Below are 25048 nucleotides of genomic sequence, written 5' to 3' on the forward strand. Positions count from 1 at the left end.
TAGAAAATTACAAAAAATGAAACTCAACAGCAAATCTTCAGAACAAAGTCAGCGCTGGGTGACAGGGCAGAGAGAACAAAGAAAAAAACAAAACAAAACTTTTTTTTAAAAATTGAAAGGAGCTTTGCCGCAAGAGGTATGAGAGATACGCACATGAGAAGAAGAGAGAATCACGTTTATACCATTACAGGCACAGCTCACGAACTGGCGGTGGTCACATTTTCCACGTTTCCCCCGGACGATTTGATCTCGGGACCTAGCGAGTGTGGGTGTGGGGGGGAAGGGGGGGCGGTGGGGCAGAGGGGGTGGGGCAGAGGGGCGCAGTGGCAGAAGGGCATTGCAGAGAATGGGAGGGTATGATGGAGGGGTTGTTTGTGTGGGTGTGGCGATGAGGGTTATTACATTGTTAGCATGAATTGATGCATGGTTGAGCATGGCCAAGCCCACAAATGGCAACAATGTCACGGTCGCAGTGGTTAGTACGCAATATTTGCAAATTACAGTTTAACAAAACACGAAACATAATACACATGTATTTATTTAAAATGAAATGAGTGTAAAGCATGATTAATAAAGGTGACATGGACAGCGAAATTGTAAATCATAACATATGGTCAAAGACCACGGTCAGTGATAGAAATGCAGGAAATACACAGTGTATGTATTCACAATACAACATAACATCAACAAAAATGACACCACAAAACAAAACAAAAAAATATGGATTTGAATGCATATATTTGTAATTAAAAAAAACAATTTTGTTTCATGACACATTGAAGATGTTTGGGTTTTGAGGAAGTGGAGATAAACATGTGCATAACACAGGCATTTGCAACACATGTAAATTAACACATAACATACAGAATATGATTTATATGGATATGTTTTTGTTTTTGTTTTTACCATCAATAGCAGTTGTAGGTCAGAAAGTTTAACAGAAATCAAGAATGATACAAGATCGTAATTAGTAGAGGAAAATTGTAGGAAGCAGTGCCAATAAACAGGAAAGTCACAAAATTGTGGTTTTAGATAAGCGTGCAGACCGGCAAGTAATGTGAAAACACAAACAAACACATAACAAAACGGAAAAATGCACACGGCAAAGGTTAATTTATGACAAAATATAACATAAGGGATTGGAAGAAGTTGTAAAATGAGGGGAGATGTGATCGGGAGTGTTAGAGGTGAAACAATATCACAAGTGTGCATCACCAGACACAACACATGTTTGTTTGGTTATTTTTTTTTATTGGTCATATTAGAACAAATCACATGCATTTACAACAAACACAGGTGGATGATTGGGAGGGTGATATGAAGAGATCCAGCCACGGAGAGGGATGGGGGAATGAAAGGGAAGAAAGAGGGGAAAAGGTAAGCCAGCAAAGTGCACAGGTTAACACTTTTCTTTAAAGAAGACTTTACAGACATTCACAAGGAGAAGGATAAAATCTTTCAAATAAAAGAGAAATAACAATGCTAGGAGCAAAGAGTTTAAACAGCCATAATAAGGAAAACCACAAAGTCCAAAAAAAGCAATACTTCTCCCTCTTCTCTGTAAAATTTATTGTATTTTTTGAAGAAGTACTGAAAAGTTATGGAAAATATCATCTGCTTTTTAATGGTTTTTTTTAAAAATCAAAATGCACAGCTACAGCTGTACCAGTCATTGATGTGCATAAATATTTGATATGACAATAAACCATCACATTCCCTTAACAAATCAATGCAGTCCAAACATTTCAAAAGAGAATTACATACCTGCCAACATTTCAAGATGAAATATCTTACTCATGGATTGCAAAAATCTTATTTTATATGCAAACTGAAGTTAAAAATCTTACTTTCAGTCACATCTTCAGAAAATACACATGAAAGGTATATCTAAATATATTCTTAAAATCTTATTTCTCTGACAGAAAATCTGATTTTGCTATTTTTAATGTAAAAAATCTTACTGAATCTGATAAAATCTTATCAGTTGGCAAGTATGGAATTATGAAGAAAAAAAAAGAAGATTAACAAATGCTTGTATTGTTTAAACCTGCTGTAGGATATCAGTGAAATGCTAGGAATGAAACAAGACAAATAATAATAATAACAACAACAATAATAATAAGTTTTGTTGGTCATTTATCTACCAGAACATCTCATGACCACCTGAAAGATGTCACCCTTCTTGTTAAAGACTAGCAACTATTTTACAAACAGTGTATTTGCTCTGTACGCAAAACAACTTGGTGATTTTCTTTAAATTCATATCAAACAATCTGTATGTCCAACAGGATGTGTACAAACATTTTTTAATGTATTTTAGGTCATTTCTTGAAAATATTTGTCTGTAAGAATTATGCCAAGTATGTATTCTATGTACAAACCTAAGTCATGAATACTGTGGATGAAAAAAAAAACCCACAAAACAAAATAAAACAGAAGAGTCACTTAAAAAAAAAAAGATAGTGTTTCTACATCACCTCTGGGTAGTCTACCACTGTGACAATAGATACATTATAATGGTCACAGCTTCTGTGATTTTTGTGTGATTCTGAAGACAAGTCTAAAACAGGACTGCTGATTTTGTTGAAAGTGTTCTTCTTCACAAATATCCACACACCATTTATGACATTTTGAAGCATGCAAATAGACACCAAGCTTGCCTTTTTACACCACTGTTGATCACCTAACTGAAATATCCTTTTAGGAAAAGCTGAACAGTGTGTCTATCATTACCTTTCATACTGGTCATCACATGATCCCATATCAGAATCTTTATTTACGTAAAATCTTGATTGCCAGTCCCACTTTTTGTATAATTAGGATTCATGTTTTATTGTACAATTCAACTACTTCTCCTTTCAGCCTCCAAAACCACTTTTCGGGAAAGAAAAAACCCCAAAAGAATCTAGCAAACAAATAAATGTTGTTGGTGAAAGACATATCATAGCTGAATGGGTCCCTGTAATTACATCCTCCAAACTACTTGTGACTGTGGCAGGCTCTTTTCTGAAAGGATTCTGTCTGTCACAACATAACACCCTGACTTATGAATCTAGACACTCTTAACAAGTTTTCAAGTCAAACTTAATTCTTAATCAGCGTACAAAAGTTGATGCCAAGAGAGAGAGGGAGGGATGGGGAGAGAGGGAAAACAGGAGCTCCCATATACTTTTGCACATGGATAATGAAAACAAGACATGGCAGCAAAAATAGAATCTGGCATTGATAAGTCTGTTTCCATGGGGATATAACACACTAGGGGAGGTACAAGAGGAGGCAGGATTTGTTTTTTCCATCCATTACTAAAGTCTTATGTGCTTCTTGCTAATGAGTTTTTCTTGTATTCATGTCAGGAGAGAGTGTTACCTTACTTTCTCATGAATAAGAACAACATGTATACTGTTATATCAGTGCAGTACAGGAAAGAGGAGAGGACAGTCTCTGTGCAGGTTAACCCTTCCCGTGCTAAGGACTTTGGACAGTGTGTACAGAGCTATGGGGTTTTTCTGCACCAATCAGCACTTGGAGGAAACAAAGGGTTAATTTGTAGGTATGCTATCTTTAGGGTGAGCGGGACAATTACGGGGAGTGTGCAAAGTTTTGCCAGCATTCAACCCCCATAAATATCCCTACCAGAATTTCAGCTACAGCTCCTACATACTATGCACTGCAATACAATGGTTTTCCACCGATACTCAGTCACTTTTTATCAAAGTTGAATGTGAATAATAACTTTGGATTTCTACACCCATCACTGAGTTATGAACATACATGTAATTTGGAGATATGAGTCAATCTTTGTGAGTCAACATTTCATGGGGTCCCATTGCTTCTTAAGTATCTACGATATCGCTCAACACCTTGCAAACAGTGGCTATTACATTTGAGGTTTTTTGAGATATTATATGATCCTATACACATGCTGAAACACTGAAAAGGCCTCTAACTTTCATAGGAGCTTAATCTACATCTCAACCATGAAAAAAGTGCTGGGGAAAAGTGTTTTGCTGTTGCAAGAAGACTCAATATCTACATGGAAACATGCATTTTTAGTTCATCAAATCTGCTGAAAATCCTCTTTCATGTAGAGACAAGACAGTCACCCAGTTTAAATTTGCTTTCACCATACCATCAACAGCGCCACCAGAAATGTTGCCATGTAATATTTAAGTGAAAGAGGTGCTTGCTTAGATTCAAATTAGCTTTTCAGTTCTTTCGAAAGGCAGATAGTTGGTGGATGAGTTATTACAGATCCAGCAATGGCAGCGAAATTTGTAATTTGAAAGGTATTATTCATGAAATGACAAGTCGTAGGAAAAGTTTGCACAAACTATCCTGCAGACAGAAAGGAAGATGCACTTGAGCTTTAACCCTCCCAATGGTATTGTCTGAAATTGTCAGTACTATTTTGTGCAGTGAGGTTACTTATGGCTAGCGAAAGACTTGAAATATATCACATGAGGTAGGCTGCACAAGCCTTAATATGCATCTTGATGAAATTGTTTACGGATACCGCCGTTATGTTTGGAGCAAAAGATGAAATAGGAAAACGTAAATACCCAATAACAAAGACTAAATGTTTAACAGAAATCACCCTTCCTAAAATTTCTTGCCTGGCATGTTCAAATGTGACTCTTTCGGTTAGAATTATAGCTGTCCAAAAGTTGCAAAATGTACGCGTACTTTATGTGTTACCATAACAGTCCATGATTTAAAGGCATAATTTACCATTTGCAGATAAAACAAAAACCCAGCATTAGTGCTTCAAAATAGTTCTAAAATGTGAGTTAGGGCTAGAAACAACCACTGTAAAAATTTGAATCCGTATAATCGATGTTAAGTGTTGTTAAATGCACAAAATGTGAACAATAGTTATAATAAAAATGTTTCCGGATTAAACCGTCTACAATTACGGTTTATCGAGAAAAACACTGATATCTCCTCATATTTTAGCCTTTATTGCAAAAATTTCATACGGTAGGATGTTTTGTGATACAACAGACCTACACATATGCATCAAATGTGATATCTTGAAAATTTTTGAAATTACTACTCCCAAAGGTAAACTGGACCTTTAACCCCCCTCCACCCAAAGACACAGAGCATGTGCGTAATTTAGTATCTTTACCAACCTCACAGCCAAGACTGCAATGGACAAGAGACAGAAAAAAACTCACCACAACTCAACACTACTTTGCAATATCGCTTAATACAAGCAGCATCAGTGTATCACATCTTGACAGTATAATGAGTGCCAACACCATATGAGAGAAATACAAGTTAGCCTTGCTTCAAGGCTGAGACTATTTTGTCCTAGGACTGTTTGTGCAATCACTCAATACACACTTCAACATTGGTGGAGATAGAAGATAGCATTTAACCCATATAGGACTACAGTCTCAAAACAGCACTGGCATAGTGTGCAGACGGGTAGCAGACAGTAACAAGTGGGTTAACAGAGGGCAATCGTACCTGCGTCTTTGTTGGCGAGGTGTTTGGCTAGTCGGGCGTTCTTCTTCTCTAGCTCCTGTTTCCACGAGGGTGCTACCATCTTCTGCCCAGGGGGAACATTGATGGTTGGAAGATCTGTAGCCAACAGGCAAATTATATAATTGTAAATGTTTATACTGGATTATAAAGCATTTATATGTACATCTACATGTAGTGTCCATTAAAGGGGTTGTACAGTTCTGGTTGAGGTAAGGATTTAGCTCTTAACGTTTTGTACGATATTCAGAAACCACTCTATAAGATGTCAAAGAGCATGCAATTCTAAGGGGAATCAAAAGTTTATTTGATGAAAATCGGTTTTGGAATGGCCAAGATATCCAAAAACAAGGTGAAACAAAGAGATCCTAATAAAAAGCGTGGCCTGTTGCCTTTCATTATAATCACATTTTTGGACATCTCCGCCATTTGAAAACCAATTTTCATCTGATAGATGTTGAATCCTTCTTAAAATTACATGCCCTTTCATATTTCATAAGAGGTTTCTCATTGTCTCACTTAGGAATGTTACAGTTTAAAACCTGAATCCTCACCTCAACCAGTACTGTACAGTCCCTTTAAGAAGCAGACTACCATCCATAACTCCAATAAATCTCTTTACTGTGGTAACGCCTCCCTCATTCTCAACAGGTCAACTGCAGGATATGTTAATGCTTCCTTGTTCTCAACAGGTAAACTAGAAGCAGTGTGAGACGCAAACCTCTGCCAAAGCCACTGGATTAAATGTCTTAGAAACTGGGCATGCATCCTTTCAAAATCTCGCGACTCTGACTCAAATCAGCATCAAAAACTAAACAGCTGTTTCTCTTACTGCAAACAGACTTATCCTAAAAATTTCATAAAAATTGCCACCCTATTGCAAGCAAATTTGATCTCCTACAGCATTTAAGACTTTTCACCAGCAGCTTCTGATAAACCAGCCACATAGACTTTGACTTGTGTACTTCTACATTGCTGAGAATCTGAGCCTCTCCACTGACGATAATATGTCTCATTCTAATTGATATACCTACTACAAAAACGATAAAAAGCTGGCCACTAGACAAAAATGGTTAAAAAAGAATGGATTTGAAGTTTAAATACAACCAATTATGTAAGAGATTTAGCATGCCAATATAGTAGGACAATTTTCAAACACCATAGAATCATATATCATAATAAAGGATATAAGGACCTAAAAGGAAAAAGTGGCAGTTACCTGCTGCAATGGTATGCCTCTTCAGGCCCTTCTCCGACTTGTTGGACTCCACGGAACCTTTCTCCTCCCTGTCAAATGAGGGCAGCCTTGGGATCAGTTTCTTCTTTTCCATAAGGTCCTTCTTCCACTGCGGCATGTTGTTGTTGCCGTTGGTCGTCGACGTCGATATCGTCGGATCGAGCGGTGATTTGGGCAACTGAATAAAGCCATAATAAAGTAAAGTCACATGATTAGAAAGGCACCACAGACAGAAGTTGCACATCATACCTCTCCTGTATTAAGAAACGATATTCCTTAAATCTGTGCGACGTACCTACATGTAGCATGATCAGAATAAGCTCTACAAAGTGAATAATGTAACATACTTTCCCATGCGATATTTAAATCAAATCATTCTTTCCCATCAGGCACTCCATTTAACAAACAGAATGTTATCACTCATCAAAAGAGAAAATGAAAGTGCTGGTGCCACCGATTTCAAACAAAAGATGACTAATGCTGATTTTTTGTTGTTGTGTTTTTCGTTCGTGAGAGTAGTAATATCTACCTATCTTTATATGTTTCAACAAAAACCTGGAAAACAGTTTCTGCAAAGCGTGTAAATTTTCCTTCTCTTCAATGAACTGTATCATAACTAATCAAAATTACTGTAAATCCTGACATTCTTTCAATAATTCTTCCTGAAAGGCAACAACATACAACATATTTTTGGATAAATCATACCCAAGTCTGAAATGATGAATAACCACACTGATGACTGCAACATAAATGGACATGACACAATATCATGTCACATGACTTTCAAAGATGAGGTGCGTGCATTGTGTGCAGACAGGCAACATGTGCAAGACGGGTTGAAAGGTAAGCAAGGAAGGGTATTACGTTTACACAGTGGTAATAAAAGTGACCAAAGCAACCACAAGCCCAGAATACAGAAGGAAACACAAAAAGCTTTGGAAGGGACTGCAGCATTGCGGATGATCACCAGACACCAAGACAGCAGAGCGCAAAAAAAAAGGGGGGGGGGAGGAGTTGCAAAGAAACATGATAGTATTTTAAACAAACAATCAGCTTTCATAACTTCCAGAAAGTTGTCATGGTGACAAGAATATCATACATTTAAAAGTGCCTTAATTTTTTTTTTTTTTTTTTCATGCAACTTGGTCCGAGGAATTACTCTAGACTTTTAGTCAGGAAAAGCATAGACATGAGGTACTATTTTTACACAGAGGCATTGATACAGTCTACAAGATATAAATATATTACTCGCATTAGTGTAAGAGAAAGATAGGATCACACACCATGAGCTGATTTACCAATTATGCAACAATACAGAGAGTGACATTGTGGGCTTTAAGTTATTGCTAGAAGATGAAAAGGGAGCTTGGAACTTCTCAGAAAGGCAAATGGAAAAAAAAAAGAAGGGATGTGGCCATACTCACAGGGATAGTAAAAGTAGAAGAGAAAGTACAGTGTGCAACCAAAGAAGATAATATGATATAACGCACGAGGAAGACAGGAAGTAAATAACTTTTGTATGACTTCATCTTCTATCACTTGAAGGCAGACAGGAGTAAAAACGGACAAAACAATGTGAATAGAATCAAGACTCAGGCAGAAAACAAAAATACCCATACAAATAGAATCAAGACTAAAGGCAGAAAATGAAAATACCCATACAAATAGAATCATGACTATGGCAAGAGACAAAAATACCTACACAAATAGAATCAAGACGCAGGCAGAAAACAAAGATACCATTACAAATAGAATCCAGACTAAGAATAGAAAGGAAATAAATGCAAGAACGAAAATCTGAAAAAACAAAACAAAACAAAAGTGAAAACTGCCGACTAGGAAGTGGCACTCGTTCCATCCAAACCATCGAGGCTGATGAGGAGACGGCAAAGGCTCGACAGCAAAGAGAAGAACTATAAAACAGAGTCTGTTTGCTGGAACATCTCCTGACACACAGTCACATCTGAGCTACATTTTAACATTATATCTTTGACATGAGATGTCCTCTGATTGTCGAGTCAAGCCTCCACGTACATGACAAAAGGCGCAATGATTCATGATGAAAATTTATCGAACCACAAGGACTGCACGAATTTATAGTGCTCTGGCATCCATAGGGTCGGTGGCAAAACAGCAGAAGAGGAAAGCAAGCATTTGGTCTTGCTCTTTTGTCTTATTTGTTTATTTTAGAGCAGACCCTCATATCATATGCTTTTGGCAATCAAAGAGCTTTAAACCAAATAAACAAAGCAATAGCAAATGAAGACTGCTTGCTTTTCTTACATTCCCATGTAAACAACTTGCAAAAGCTTCAAGAGAGGCTATGACATTCGAACATACTCACCACAAGTGCGTGGAAAACATTTCATACTAGCACAATGGCAAGGTAGGATGAAAGGAGATGTGAAAGCAAAGAACTGAGACAAGACAACAACTTCTCAAGCTGAACCATGAAAGGCATAGAAGCAAAGGATTTTCTTTTTTTTTTTACCTTGTACTACTGACATGCAGCATTCACAGCAGCAAACATTGGAAAGGAACTTTATCAATGCCCAATTATGTTTTTAAAAGGTGTTGTGCAGGACAGTGCATACATGACAGAGTGTGAAAAGTGCCACATGACAGTGGAGAATGATTTTGGGTGTTGGTGCATGGGAGTGAACTTTATAGGTGCCAGGGAAAGGAAGAGGAGGAGGCAACAAGACACAACACAAGAATACATAGGTGGGACCATGTAGGAACAGCCGGAGAGTTTGAGGAAGGGGGAAGAAAGCGAAGCAACCGATAGGCACAAGGGGGACAGACTCACGGCGTTGCCTGCCGACATCTTCCGCTTCTGCTTTCTCTCTAGGGCTTCTCGCTTCCACTTGGGCATCGAGTCGGGCTCAGCCTTCTTCTCCTCTGTCTTCGTCACAATCTTCTCCCCCTTCTTCTGCTGGTCGGACTTCGTGACAATGGTGACCTTTCTCTCCTCCGTTTTGACCTTTTCCTCCTTCTTCTCTTCCTTCTTGGACTCCTCCTTAGACACTATGGAAGCCTTCTGCTGACCCACTCTACCCTTACCCATGTCACCTTTCTTCACGTCTGGTTTTGGAATGATAATAACTGGCTTTTCCCCTAGTTTCTCCCCCTTTGGTCCTATCCTATCCGTTTTTACGACATCGCCCTGTTTCTCGATGGATTTCTCGTTCTTAGCATCGGACTTCCTCACAATTTTCACTTTCCTCTCTTCAGTTTTTACTCCCTCTTTCTTGGGCGGGGTCTTTCTGATTATCGTTACACCCTTCACCTCTTGACCTTTGACTCTTTTCACCTCTTCATCTTCCTTCATTTCACTGTTCTCCTCTTCCTCCATCATCTCCACGTCATTCTCCGCCTTCTCCTCCTCCTCCTCCTCCTCCTTGGTGGGTTCTTCCTTCTGTCCCGTCGTCATGGCATCAACCTCCATCTTCTCATCTTCTTTCTCCGGCTCCTCCTCCTGAAAATGCACCAAAGAGAAGGGTTAACCCACTGAAGACTAGTCCCGAGTATACTCTGGCAGTTGTCTATGGGAAATGCGTGTTAAAGCCAAATCAGTATTGGTGGAGATGACGATTTGGTGGAGATGACGATGGGGCTTTTAACTTTTTGCAAGACACTAAGAAAACACTTCTGAAATGGTTCAGAGCATACCATTCTATGAGGAATTTAAAGTTTATTTGATGAAAATTGGTTCTGAAATGGCTGAAGCATCCAAAAACAAAGTAAAACAAAGCAATCATAATAAAAGGTGGGTCCCACCTTTTATTACAATCATTCTGTATTGGATTTTTCAGCCACTTCAAAAGCAATCCTTATCAAATAAACATGAAACTCCTCTTGGAATCATATGCTCTATATATTTCATAGGAAGTTTTTCATTATCTCACCAAAAATTGTTAGAAAAGAGAAGTTAGGCCTCAAACAAAACTATATAATCCCTATAAAGTTTGGCATCCACTTGCAAAAGCCCTTCAATGAATGATGCTCACAAGGACTAATGATCTCACAGTATCAACAGAATGCATACTTCTGATTGGAAACATAAAACACCAGGGGTGGGGCTCATATGTAACAGGCATGTCTTTCAACGTATGTTTTCTTTCTGTTTTTTGCCTATTACAATGAAGTTCATGGAAAGCATTGGGAGCTTACAAACATACATAACACAATCATAAAGAGCGTGAAGACATGTGGTTTAGAGGTTGTGTTTCCTAGTCTGGTTCAAATCATCTCTATTGTATTTTCCATAGCTCTATTTGTACATTTTATCAATTAGTGTGAGTGCATGCAAACCTGACAATTTTGATATCTGTAAATATGATTACTACTATTTAAATGAGCCAGTAGAAAGACTAATCCATATGCACAGCTCCTAATACTAAAATACTTTCAACCATTGGAATTAGATTTTAATAAAAATCAGCCATCGATGAGAAATGTATCATGCATGAGCTTCTTGGAACAGAGTTCTGCTGATTGGCTGTGATTTTTGCTACCAACTGCTGGTACAAAATTTGGTAATACATTAATTCAAGAAATTCAGACAGACCTCCAAATATCCTCTTGCTGGGTCTTGCCTCTACCTGCTGACTTGGCACTGATGTGTCAAATGTCCTGTAATTGTCCTGTACTGTAATTCTAAATCTCCTACATACTTGGCTGCATTTAAACTTCAAAGCCATTTATTCAACAGTTTTTGTCTGGCCGCCAGCTTTTTATTGCTTTTGAGGTAGTTGTAAGCAGAATGAGACATACTATTTTCAGTGGAGAGCATTGCCTCTAACTGCTGATTTGACAATTTCATGTCTAGTGACCCTCTGCTTGCTTCTCTTACAATTGAGACAAAGACATTGGACAAAGACTAAGAGCAAATTGGACTCACCTCAGACAGTTTGAGCTTCTTGGAGTCTGTCTCGTCCTTACTCTTCTCCTCCTCCTCCTCCTTGCTGCCCTCTACGTCCTTGGAGGTGCCCTTCTGCAGGTCTGGCTTCCTGGCGATGGGCGGCTTGGCAGGAGACTTGGATGGGGACGCTGAGGTCTCCGGCTTGGCGGCAGGCTTGGCTGGGGGCTTGATCGGCGTCTTCTGGGAGGGCTTCTGAGCAGCTGTGGGTGGAACGTGGAAGAGTGCTGTAAAACTAGACAATTGTGCATGCATGAAACTTTCGCAAAGTTCACAGGGAGCCAAGATTCATAAAAGTAAAATGCCCTCGCTAAAGTTTCGGTTGACACAATCTATTGAATACAAGTTGCCAATTCTCGAAGTGTCATGCCGCAAAAAAAAAAAAAAAAAAAGGCCGTCGGCTTGAATTCACAAAGGTTTCATGCTGTGAACATTTCTGGTTTTACAGTAACGAATTGGGTGGCTATCAGAACAACAGCCACTTGCTTCTAGTGTTTAGTGGCAGAAAATAACTAATTAACCCTATTCCAACTGGGGGGGTTCAAATTGACCCCCCCTCGACATTTCGCACCACGATTCCGCAACGCGCAGAGATTTTGCCGCGTCGTTTCATGACTTTTTTCATTGAAGTCTCCCGCATATTTTGAGACCAAATTTGCGACGTACGGGTACACTGTTCTGAAGTTACGTAATGTTTTGCATATGCATGTCAACCCAGAAACGGCTCAAATTCATGATATCGTGTGCGCAAATCCAATGCAAATTGTGCTTTTTTGTTAAATTGATATAAATTAGATTATTTCAACTTTTAACAATTGAAATTAATCAATTCTAATGTAGATAAGCTTGAAAGAGCGCCTGAAACAAATTTTGGCGAAAAAACGATAGAAAACAAAAGGTCGAAAAAACAACGAAATACATAAGAAATTAACAAAACAATAAAAATCAAAAGGAATTGATTTTGATTTCGCTATTTTTTTATAAGAAAATTGTTTAATGTGTCTTGAGGAACTCTGACACAAAAATCTAGGGATCCTTTAGTCATTTTAATGGAGCTATAGGTGAAAATATGATTTCATACGTAAATTTGCATAATTAATTTACTAAAAACAGAAAGCCAATATTTTTCTATTGTATAACCATGTAATCTTGTAGTTGACATCCAGCTCTATCTTCAGGCAAAATTTTGCGGCGATCGCGCGATCGGCGGCCGAGATCTGAGGGGGGTCAAATAGCCCAGTTAAAATAGGGTTAAGGGATTAACAAATTGCAATGATTTATGAGTGGTCCAAAATATGACAATTACATACAGAATCTAAAATGTTTTAAACTTTGATACAGCAAGAGCAAGCAGGACGCTTTCAAAAAACACCAGAGGAGAAAATATCGCCAACACAGCTCGTTTTCTCACTCCTAAACCTTTAAAGTTCATCAAGATTACAGTGTAGTGTTACAGCGAAGCTAGAGTCTGCATTCACGTAAAGCACTGCTGAATTCTGAAAATTGCTGGAAAGATTGATGGGCACAACACCTAAAGATATTAACATAACAACAAAAGTAAATTTCAAATGTTCTACACAAACCAGCAGCAGGGTGTGATTACAATTTGACTTAAAATGTTATTTAAAATCTAGCAAAGAGAGGCCTGAAAGATTTCAGACGGTATTTCCCATCCTATGTATGTTACAGTAATGCACGATGGGTACACACTGAATTCAAGAAAGGTGCTTGTCTTTTCTCCAATGTTCAACTCAACCTCCTCCACACATGCCCAACTATGTAATTGCTTTGATGACCTGGTACAGAGTCTATCATAATCTAATTCCCTTTTCTCTTGAAACGACACATTTCACCCCTGCAGTTTCCACGGATGGACTACACTTTAATAGGTTGAAAACAGGATATGAGCTCTAACGAAGACAACAATTGCTGACGATTAGGGAATCGCTTCTATGCAGGAACAAAAAGATTTTTCTCGCTGAGTGAACGCTGTGCTGGCTCATGGCAGGACGACCGTCCTCTGCCATGTCAGGGATCTAATTCAATTAGGAAAGAATTATAACCCCTTCATCTTAGGAGGATGTTGCAACGATGTCAGACACAGGAGTTAGTGTCTTGATCGGCAGGTTCTCTCTTGACAGCCTTTCTGTACACTCAGACGAAAGATGGTTAATGTTTATGTTTTTGTTTTTGTTTTTTCAGGGCATACACCTGTGGGCAGGAGAGGACATTACTTCAATGTAATTTTCTCACAAACACTGCTAGGGAAATGAGCACTAAACACTCTCATTATGAAACTCTGGGAAGCTCAAAATTAGCCAATAACGGCGATCGCTGCTGTCTGTGCACAGTACGTGCACACGTTTGACCACGGCCTGTTGCATTGAAAGTTGAGATCGAACATATTAAAAGCCAGAAAATGAAGCATGAGACTGAATACTCTATTCTGATTGGCAGATACCTGGTAAAAGTTAGATTTTTTTTTCAAACTCATATCTGATTGCATCTGCTTATGCAATAGGGCCCAGGCCAGAGAAAGCTAGAAGAGCTCTTGGCGAATGGCGCAAACACGATTGGCGCAAAGCACATGGCAATACAGTGCACTCCAGTTGCAACAAACATGGTTATCACAAAATTCTGGTTACAACTAAATATAAATCCAGGTTGCACAATTATCAGTTCTATGTTTCTTTACAGTTTAATCTGTTCAGTTATAATGAAATTTCAATATGAACAAAAGACATCTGCCAGTCCCGAGGACTTCTTTATTACGGGAGTCCACTGTACTAATAGACATAAAAATGTGTCTTGAGCTCACTGGTTGGTGGCGGTATTGCTTTCTTCTTGTTCATGAGTTCCTTCTTCCAGGCTGGCACACTAGGCTTAGCAGCAGGATCCTCTTGTCTGGGTGAGGTGGTTGACCTGTGGAGGACACGGAATGCAGTTTGAATGAGTCCATCTGACTGATCCTTATTACATTGGAGACTCGACAGAGGCACTGATGAAATGCGTTGCTAGCTAAAACACAAACCCATTTGTTCTTTTCGCTATAAAATCCACTGTTCTTGATAGCAATCCCATTGGTGATGACAATGATGGCAATATTTAAAGGGGATGGCTAGTAACCGATCAGTGGGAATCAGTGGGAATGCTGAGGGATGATTGTTCCAATCCTTGTGGGATTAATTTAAGAGTACATCACATATCTACTGTTGTGTGAAAATTATTTGCTTCAGAACGGTCTCATATTCAAGTAATGTGCAGATTAATGCCCCGTCACTGACCAGGGACGCTAACCTGGAAACATTAAACTGCACATTACTTGAATATGAGACCATTCTGAAGCAAATAATTTTCACACAACAATAGATACATAATGTACTCTTAAATGAATCCCACAAGGATTGGAACAATCATCCTCCAGCATTCCCACTGATTCCCACTGATCAGTTACTAGCCATCCCCTTTAACACTGATGCAGTCAGTGATGATCATGATGGGAATAATAATGATGATGATGAATGAATGATGATAATATTGATCATGATTATATGACTGACGACAATAATGACAGTGATGACACTGATGACGATGATGATAGTATTAACAATGATGCAGTCAGTGATGAACATGGTAATATTGATGATGATGATGATGAATGATAATATTGATCATGATTACATGAGTGATGAAAATAATGACAGTGATGATACTGATGACAGTGATGATACTGATGACGATGATGATGACGATGATGGTGATGATGATGATGATATTGATGACGATGATGACCTAAAATGTTGATGACATTCCAAATGGACAAAACATCAACAAGCTAAAAAGGTAGCATTTGACAAAAACATGATGGCAAAAAATGTGGAACAGTCCAAACTACGGTTGCATTCAAAATCATGGAATTCTGTGGGGTCAAATTTACTGGCACTGTACCACCTCTCCTGCTATCACATTGGATGCCATGAGACATACAGTTTCTTGAATCTAGGTGGTTGATTTTCATATGAAATTATGAAGTTTAAATTGTCTAGATGTTCATTGTGCTCCCCTACTGATAATTCCTCTTGCAAAACAAAATATACCACTATAATGTGGACAAAATAGAATGCATAAATCTCCAAGAAAAATCCAAGTAGAATTAAGTGTATACATGACACACAGCTTGCTGAAACTATATAGGGCCTCCTGCTACCATTTTTTACCTCACTTAGATTCCCCACTGAAATAAAACAACAATAAATGTTTGCTTCCCATAGTTTTTTAGAAAAAAAAATCATTGGGACAGGATAAGTCAATTTGGCTGAAGGATTTTTAGAATTATTTCAGAGAGATTAACATACAGAAATAAACCTCAAACCCCTTGAAGGAGTTGGCAAGATCACAAGGCAAGGATTCTGAATTGTGATGAGAAAATTTCCAATTAAAGGTATTGTTTACCATTGGGAGTAGTAATCTAAAAAATGGTCGAGTTATCACATTCATGCATATGTGTAGGTCAGTTGTATCACAAAACATCCTACCATATAAACATTTTGCTATAAAGCCTAAAATATAAGGAGATATAACTATTCTTCTCACTAAACCATAACTGTACGCGGTTAAGTCTAGAAACAATTTATCATATCTATTGTTCACATTTTGTATAACAATACTTAACATGACTATGATGACTGACATTTTTATGTTGGTTGTTTCTATCCCCACTTCACGTTTTAGAACTATTTTGAAGCACTAAAGCTGGGTTTTTGTTTTATCCGCAAATGGTAAATAATGCCTTTAAAACGTCAAGTCTTTCACGAGGAACAGGGCCCCGTCTGCCAGCTGCCAGAATTACAAATTAAAACCACTCACGGGATTGGGGGCAGCTTCTTGGCATTGCCGTTTGCCAACCACGAGGGCGTCTTCGGCGTCGTGGGCTCCGCCTCCTCCTTCGGGTGGAGTATGTCCGAGTTTACGGCCTTCTCCTCCTTCTCCCCCTTCCTTGTCTCTGGCATCTCGGAGACCGGTCTGGGTTTCTTCTTCAGCTCCGTCAGCCAGGCAGGCTTGAAAGGAGACCAGCCATTATCATCAATAAGTCACGGCTCAACACTGAATTTTTTTTTTTTCTCTCTCTCTCTCTCTTTGGTGGCCAACTCAGGCCACTCCAATCCTTTAATTTGAAATTTTGGTTGCCCGAACTAGAAATGTATAGGCCCAAAATAAAAGAAAACACAACAATCCATTCTAAGAATTAGTTGCCCGAGTGGGAACACCTACGAAGCTAAACTTTTTGGAGATTTGGTGACCCGACATTAAGTTTTAATTGCCCCAGGCCGCTGGATCATTGCAAATGCTGAACCATGTACTGTATACGCCATATATTTAGTGAGTCTAAATTTTCACGAATCGGAACTTCCCGACGATTTCGCGAGTGGTTAAATTTGCAAGTACTATCCCAAACAGAGAAATGACTCTGTGTTCGTCACATTCATATCGAAATCAGAATCATTATTTTCGCATGTCTTTGATTTCGCAAATAGAATCTGACTCGCAAATTCGCGAAAATAAAAACCTTACGAAATATTTGACGTATACAGTAATCACAGGAACAGGTGCACAATGAGTATTTTTTACATTGACGTATTACTTGTCAGCCTGTTTTCCCTCAGGACTCTTATTGAATGCCTTTTTAATAAATAGGCAACTCCTCTTCATCCTCACTCCCCCCCCCCCCCCCAAGGTTAACTGTTTCAAATTTCAACAGACAAACTTACCTTGGAAGGTTCTTTGGCAGGCAGTGCCTGTGAGTCAGGGCGTGGTTTAGTCGTTGGCTTTGGCCTGGTCTGAAGGGATGGTTTACCAGTGGGGATGGGCAGAACCTTTTTGCCCACTGGTGCCAACTTGGGGGGCGTGGTCCGGGATTCGGGCATCGCCTCGGAGGAGGATGACCCTTCCAGTGAGCTGCGCGGACTCTTGCTGGGCGTGCTTGTGGGCGTTTTCTGCAGTGATGAAACGGAATCTTTCATTAGATCTGACTTGAGTCAACTGACGAGGCGCAAAAGGCTCACTCTAAACTGCATTCAGCATTTATTTTGCAATCTAGCCAGAACTTCACAGGCAGGATCTACCTTAATACAGTTACATCTTGATGTACTTGAAATCATCCGGCAAGTGCAATAGAGCTACAAAGTGGTACCATTGACAAATTTTGAAAATATCTGACTTTAAATAGTCAAAGCTTGCCACCCACAATTTCATTCCTTTCTACAATACAATCTTGTCAGACTTTATATGACTGGATGATAGCCATGATTTCTTGGTACCACCATAGAGAGTTACAAGGATGTGGAGTCATTCACGAATAATTTATAAACTTCAAACACATGTAACAAAGTTTTACTATCGAAGCATTAAACAGACATCAGATTTCTCTACTAGCTGCAGTATGGGCAAAAGGGATATATATTCAGTTTTAATTTAGGCAGGTGTAAACTTTTAGTTTGACTGAGATATATACTTACTTTTAACTTGGCAGCTCCGAGTCCCGCTCCAAGCCCAGGCAGGATCATGGGCCCTAGGCCAATACCTCCAGGTGGCCTCCTACCCGCCATGCCCGGCTTGCTGGCTGGCTCCGGTGGAGTGGACTTAGTCTGGCTGGCTTCATCCTCCTCCTCTTCCTCATCGATGCTGTTCTTCTTTGGTCGAGGCTCTGCAGAGACAGCACAGTGACGCTTGGTCTTTGGTATTTGACTTTAATTTACCTGATGGATCTTCTTCAGTTTTTTTCTCTCTTTCCTTATTTTCAAAGCAACATCTCACAGAAGGCAAATTCGGCATCCTACTCAAATGATACTTTGCATTTTATGATTCCATCAACTTATCCCTTGTTTCCTTCTGACTTGCCTTATAATGATCCTCATCCTTGTTTGTTCTATTCAAAAATTTGGTCACAGCACATGCATTCATAATATCCCCATCCATTCATTTTCACTCCAACTTGCTACACAAAAACACACACACACACACACACACATACAAGTAACACAAACACACACACACACACACAAATAATGACATACTGTAAAAGTGGAAATTTTCGCGGTGTTGAAATTTTCGCGCTTTTCGCGCAACCAGAAACTAGCGCGAAAATAAAAGCACGCGAATATTTTTGTTTGCCGTATGTTCCTGTACTTGGAGTGTTGATTTCGCGGAATTAAAAACACACAAAACTCTTCTCATCCGGCCAAGCGCGAAAAATTAGTCGCGCAAAAATATCCACTCTTACAGTAACGAAAGACTATAAATGTGGCTATACATCATAAAAGTCCTTCATGTAATATTGGTTCTAGTAAGCCTGTAAATAAATGGTTTCAATCTTCAAGGTCAATTATGGGATTTGGAACAGTGATGGGAGTAATTATGCCAATATAAATCATCTGATACCCACCTGTAGAGTCAACAAACATCCACTTCTCCTCCTCACCGCCAGAGAAGCGCTTGGTGATGGGTCTCCGCTGGGCCAGGGGCCCCACTCGGCTGAGCCTGGCCCGGGACTTCTGGGCCTCGTTGTCCAACGTTTCAATGGGATCCAGTCCCTGGGGAGAGGGAACAAGAACATGATTAGATCCAAGACTACCAGTAAGACTTACCTTTCAAACAACACATATGACTTATTTTTCCTTCTTTCTTAACACTGAGTCCTGAATGATTAACCCATTGAGGACGGTTTGATTTTGCTACAACACCCATTTTCCATGGACACCATAGACACTTGCCAGAGTATACTCGGGACTCGTCCTCAATGGGTTAAGTGAAGTTCACTAGCATTTACACTGTGAAATTTCACAACAAAAGGAAGGGATTATATGGTTGTAATTCCTGCCGTACCTTTTAAACTAAAAGTAGGCAGTAATCAGATAGCCAAGCTCCTTCATTCAAGTTGATGTCTTGACAACTGATCAAAAGTTTTCACATAATTTCAGTACATGTAGAAGCCTTTACACTAAACAGTCAGAGTGTGACTAATATGACATGTTTCATGGTCATGGTGCTAATCCTTCACAGTCATTGAATTTCCAGGCAATTCTATATAATTTTAATTTCAAATCAAAACTATGAAAAACACTGACAGAGAAATCTAATAATTCACTAGTATCACCGGCAATGGTCATCAAACATTTACAAATTTTCTTTAACCTTCAAAGGGGTGAAATGAAATATAGGGTCCATCGACCGAGATGATCCATATATTCTTTACACAAAACAACAACATTACCATCACCATTACCACAATGACAACAACAACAATAAAAGGATCGTTCATCACTCATCTATTCATGGCCAACTCGAGTACCTGGGCAATACAGGGCAAATGTAATTTCATACTATACTTAGTATCACTTTTACCAGCAACTTTGCCATCTAGCCACAGCTTGAAAGAGAGAGAGAAAAAAAGCTCTGGTGCGTTGCGCAACCACAACATACAGCGTACAATCGTAGGTTTTACAGTCAAAGCCATTTTGGCTGGATGACAAAGGAAGCTATTTTGGTTAAGGTCTGCGGGAACTTTGTGTCGCATAGTCTTTTCTGTGGTAAATTTTTTTTTTTAAGTTTGACAGACACACGTTTGTGCAGGATTTCAGATTAAACTTCAAGTTAGAAAGCCACACAGTAAGCACTGATTTGATAATATAAATATCCTGCATACATAGAGAATAGAAGGGAAATACAACACACAAAATAGCCATTTTATGAACTGTTTTCATCCAGTTTCATGAACTTTTGCGAATTTGCTAATGAAGTGCATTATTAATGAGAGAGAGATGACAATAACAGATGTATATCCCTACTTGTCATGTCCTACACAAACCGCTCCCATAACTAGTGATTTGTGACTGTACAATGTTTTTCATCTAATCCAAGGTCTGACAGTTGATACTCAGCTGTTTCACTTTGTGGCTGTGTTCGTAATTAATACAAACTAGTGAGTAGTTGCCTTAGATCCATTTCAGCTGCATGCATTGAGACCATCATTCTTGACATTATTTCAATCAGATAAAATTATAATTAAAATATCAAAGATTAAAAATAATCAAGTAAGATTATATAGGTAAAAAAATATATATTTCTTTAAACTTCAAATTTTTGTGTATATGAGAAGTTTATATCAAAAACACCTTGTCTGACTTCAAAATAAGAAAATGACATCAACAAATGTAACTCTTCATTCTTTTCCAATGCATGTTGGTATAGTGGTGTGGTGTGAATGTGACCTACTCCTAACCAATTTCATTGGAATAACCACAATTATGCGCATGATACTTTTTTCTGACATATTTCAATATCTCCCCAAAATATTTGTGTGTTTACCATATTTTCACAATACAACTTTTATCTAGCAGTGCGTGAAGGTCATGATTATTTCTACACTGCCAAATATTCCATGTTTACCTTTTTATATTTGACTGCCTGCTCTCCCACTGCAAACTAATAAGTGCACGGTCTACATGTACATGTACAATGCTCATTTTCACATGACAATAGTTCTGGTAGGTTTGCTTTGTTTATTTGATTGTTTGAGTTTTGTAACAAAAAGCACGATCATGATTATCTAAACTGGAAAGCAAGGAATCTGGATGATGTCAATGTCTACACCAAACAAAACAAATAAACAATGGTGACTGACGATAAAAATTCAAACAATCTCTTCCCCTGATCAAAAATGACATTTCCTTGAAGGTAAATCAACCTTCAAAAGTACTGTGTAATTTACTTCCTGCCATGAAACATAGTTCTGTCAAACTTACTTCCATTCAATTGAATTCAGGCATGTCACTCACATAGCTTTATTGAGTGAGCATTCACCGACTGGTACGCTCATCATCTACTGCAAGAACAGCAGACATACACGCCAAGGTAGCTCACACCTCACACTAAGTCAAGAAAGGGGTAAAAAGATATGAATCATGTCGAATAATCCCCCCTCTAATCCCTGCTGATCTCGGTTAAAAATAGAACTGAATTATTGTGTGGATGCCATGGATCCTCCCCGTTAATGAATGCCTTGTGATTGTGAGTTTCACGTTCTATGACTGGCGACAACGCACAGATATATTCAACCCTACCATCTCCCCCCCCCCCCCCAAATACACACAGCCAATAGAACTACATGTAGCTGCAGAGCACATATTGTGCTGAACATTTGTTCATCTTGTACATGTATGCCAAATTTCCCCTACAGCCATGTCAACCCCTCATTGCCATGTCAACCCCCACCCCCACCCCAGCACACTTTGGTTTCCCCCAACTTGTAACTGCTATTTATTGGAAATAGTGACAAGCAAAGTCCATAATTGGTCCTTTCCTCTCTGCACATTTTCATATTTTCATCAATTTTTTTTTTTTGCCTATCTGTATACAACTTTATTTGCATACTCTTAAAAACATATTAAATACATACATCTTTTAGATAAAGCCTTCTATGATGGACAATTTATGTTTTCCTATTCTATACTTGTATTTCCTGTGTCAGCACCATCACACAATCCATAAATCATGATAACAATATGCACTCCTCACATAATACAGTATGTATACTACAAGCACCTGACTGGATCTCGTACATGGCCATCGTCGTCGCCCTTTCGGGAACTGTTGCTGGTCTAATAATCGCACCGCATAAACCACCACTAACAAATTCTATAAATATCTTCTCATATAGCCTTGGTTAAGCCTTCACTGCTTCGTCCCTCCCTCATAGCACATCCCTACAGCCAATCTATTGGGGTCACATAAAATACCAATAAAATTTTCTTCATAGAATGACTATACAGCGTGCCCTTCAACATATAACAGCAAGAAAATTTTTATTTTCCAATGAAAGCATCATGTAGCCACAGCAAATGTTAAGGAAAGTTTGACAGGGATGCTGCACAAAGCATAACCTAGTCTCTTTAACAAAAAAGAGCACTGCATATTTCACTGCCATTGTTTACTGCAACATTGTGATAATGAATATTTCATAACACATTTTATCTGCATTAACATCACTCTACGTGTATGAATTTTAACCCATTCCCTATGGGAACCTGGCGGCCTGTGTATTAAATCTATGGGGATTTCAGAATTTGGCATGGAACGGATTAAGAGTTTGATCCAATGCAATCAAAACTTATTTCACTCTTTCATTTTCTACCTTGCATTATTCTGCTGCCTCCAATAGTTTTTATCCAGCTTTTCTACTTCTTTTTTTTTTAATACTTATTTTTCAGGGCACATTTGTAAAACTGTATCCACTTCTGCCCCCCCCCCCCCCCCCCCAAGTAGACATCTTGACGAGGCTGTTCTGCAAAGCAATCTGCCATCTCGAATTCTCATCACAAGAATCCAACATTTCCATGGCAATGGCTAATAAGTACATCCCAAAAGTCTATTCAAGCTGTCACATTTAATTTGTATCCAGTCGAGAAAGTCACATGCAGCGGGAGGGTCGCCTTGCTATAGCCAGGCAGAACAGGAGGCAGAGTGACAAGGCAACGAGTCACCAGTAACGTTTCCCTGAAAATATTTTGCATTTATGCTCCATATTTCCTTATTACGAGATAGAGGAAGTTTTCTCATGTATTTGGGTAACCTGTGGTGAAAAACACTGAGAATTACAGATGTCTTAACCTCAACTCACATCCTCTAGGTTTCCATAAAACATGAAGGACCGATCACTAGTTATAATTGCTATCCATCAAGTATGTGCCATTTATCTTCTATTCACTATCTCCACCAATTTTTAAAAAAACCAAACAAACAAAAACTCAAAGGAAAGCACAATGGAAAAATTCATCTCCTATCCAAGCAGACAAGGAATCTTTTCATTCAAATTATCAAAAAGACATGAGATTGCCAAAGCAAATGGATGATATGACAAATTTGTCCTTGACAAAAATCCTATCTCATGTATTTTTAATGAGATATCTACTATCTCCTAACTCATCTATCTTTAGTACTATACAAATGATGCACAGGATAGAGTGTGTTAGTGTAGGCGTGGTGCACTCGAGGGTATTTACAATTGTGAAACATGCACGAGGCGAAGCCGAGTGCATGTTGCACTACATTGTAAATACCCGAGAGTGAGCTACGCCTCCACTAACGCCACGAAATAATCCTGTGCATCATTTGTTTTATAAAATGGGTCGAAAATTCGAAAACTAACGTCATTTTTCAGCGTTTTTCACGTACCTTTGTGGGTCAAGACGTCCGAAGATGTTCGTCCCAAACATTTACGCACGTCGCACTCGCGGAAGTCCTACACATACAGTATAAGTATAATGGGGGGTTGGGTTTCCGGACACTTAAGTTCCCGCATGAAAACTTACTTATTTTACATAGAATATGCACCCTTTACCTTTGATATAGACTCCTCATATAGGCCTACTAGACAACATACTCTGAAAACGGCGTGAGAATTAACCTGCTAAATCGTTGGATTTGCTCTTCAAAGTGACTCCATACGTACGCGTCCGGTCCCATAACGCTTGGTCTACTGTACTGTACAAAGTGTACGTATAGTAGAGTATACGTACGTACGTACGCCACATATGTTATGCACAAGGGAAGACAGGCCGGCCGGCCGGCAGCCCGAACTAGAAGTTGTTTACAGGATTGACAGCGCGTATGCATGCAATTCATCAAAGGAGCCGCCGCGCGCACAGACGATCGGCAATCTACCATAGGATTACAGGCAGTGCAATTGTACTGAAGTAAAGGAAGGAGGTGTGTCTCATTTCAGCGCTTCCTATTGGCTACATTCTTGAACCCATTTTATAATCTGGTTTGTTTCCCTCTTTGTTGTCCCAAGCTCACATGGCTCCAATTCCTTCAAAGTCAGTCAAATAGACAGAGAAACAGAAAGACCAAGAAACATAATGAAAGCATCTATCCATATGTCATGATGTGTATTAAAGAATAGTCCTATCGAAGGGGATATAACACTCTTGGCCTACCTCAAAGCTGGCATATTCCTGAAACCTTACGCAAGTTAAAGGGACTGTACAGTAGTGGTTGAGGTGGGGATTCATGTTTTGAACATTCCTAAGTGAGATAATGAGAAACCTCTTATGAAATATGAAAGAGTATGTGATTTTAAGAAGGATTCAACGTTTATTTGATGAAAATTGATTTTCAAATGGCTGAGATATCCCCAAGTGATAATAATAAAAGGCGACATGCCCAAACTTTATTAGGATCTCTTTGTTTCACCTTGTTTTTGGATATCTCAGACATTTCAAAACCGATTTTCATCAAATAAACTTTTGATACCTCTTAGATTGTATGCTCTTTGACATCTCATAGAGTGGTTTCTGAATATCTCGCAAAACGTTAAATGCTAAATCCTCACCCCGACCAGAACTGTA

The 25048-nt window shown here is 38.9% G+C and overlaps 1 protein-coding gene across 1 annotated transcript in view; it reads right to left on the bottom strand.

Annotated features, from left to right (window-relative positions):
• LOC139711494 (uncharacterized) overlaps positions 1–25048 on the bottom strand; it is a 71436-nt gene that overhangs the window by 2992 nt on the left and 43396 nt on the right. The window contains exons 6-15 of the mRNA XM_071623375.1: positions 19087–19234; positions 18161–18348; positions 17414–17638; positions 16512–16702; positions 14464–14567; positions 11628–11848; positions 9534–10202; positions 6707–6902; positions 5473–5586; positions 183–256 (exon numbers count right to left, since the gene is read on the bottom strand). Of these exons, the coding sequence (XP_071479476.1) occupies positions 198–256; positions 5473–5586; positions 6707–6902; positions 9534–10202; positions 11628–11848; positions 14464–14567; positions 16512–16702; positions 17414–17638; positions 18161–18348; positions 19087–19234 (2115 nt within the window). The 3' untranslated portion in view covers positions 183–197. The remainder of the gene's footprint in view (positions 1–182; positions 257–5472; positions 5587–6706; positions 6903–9533; positions 10203–11627; positions 11849–14463; positions 14568–16511; positions 16703–17413; positions 17639–18160; positions 18349–19086; positions 19235–25048) is intronic.

The sequence above is a fragment of the Diadema antillarum genome, unplaced genomic scaffold, assembly GCF_040938485.1.
Source record: "Diadema antillarum isolate AM-2024a unplaced genomic scaffold, OU_Dant_1.0 scf00000040, whole genome shotgun sequence".
NCBI lineage: Eukaryota > Metazoa > Echinodermata > Echinoidea > Diadematoida > Diadematidae > Diadema > Diadema antillarum.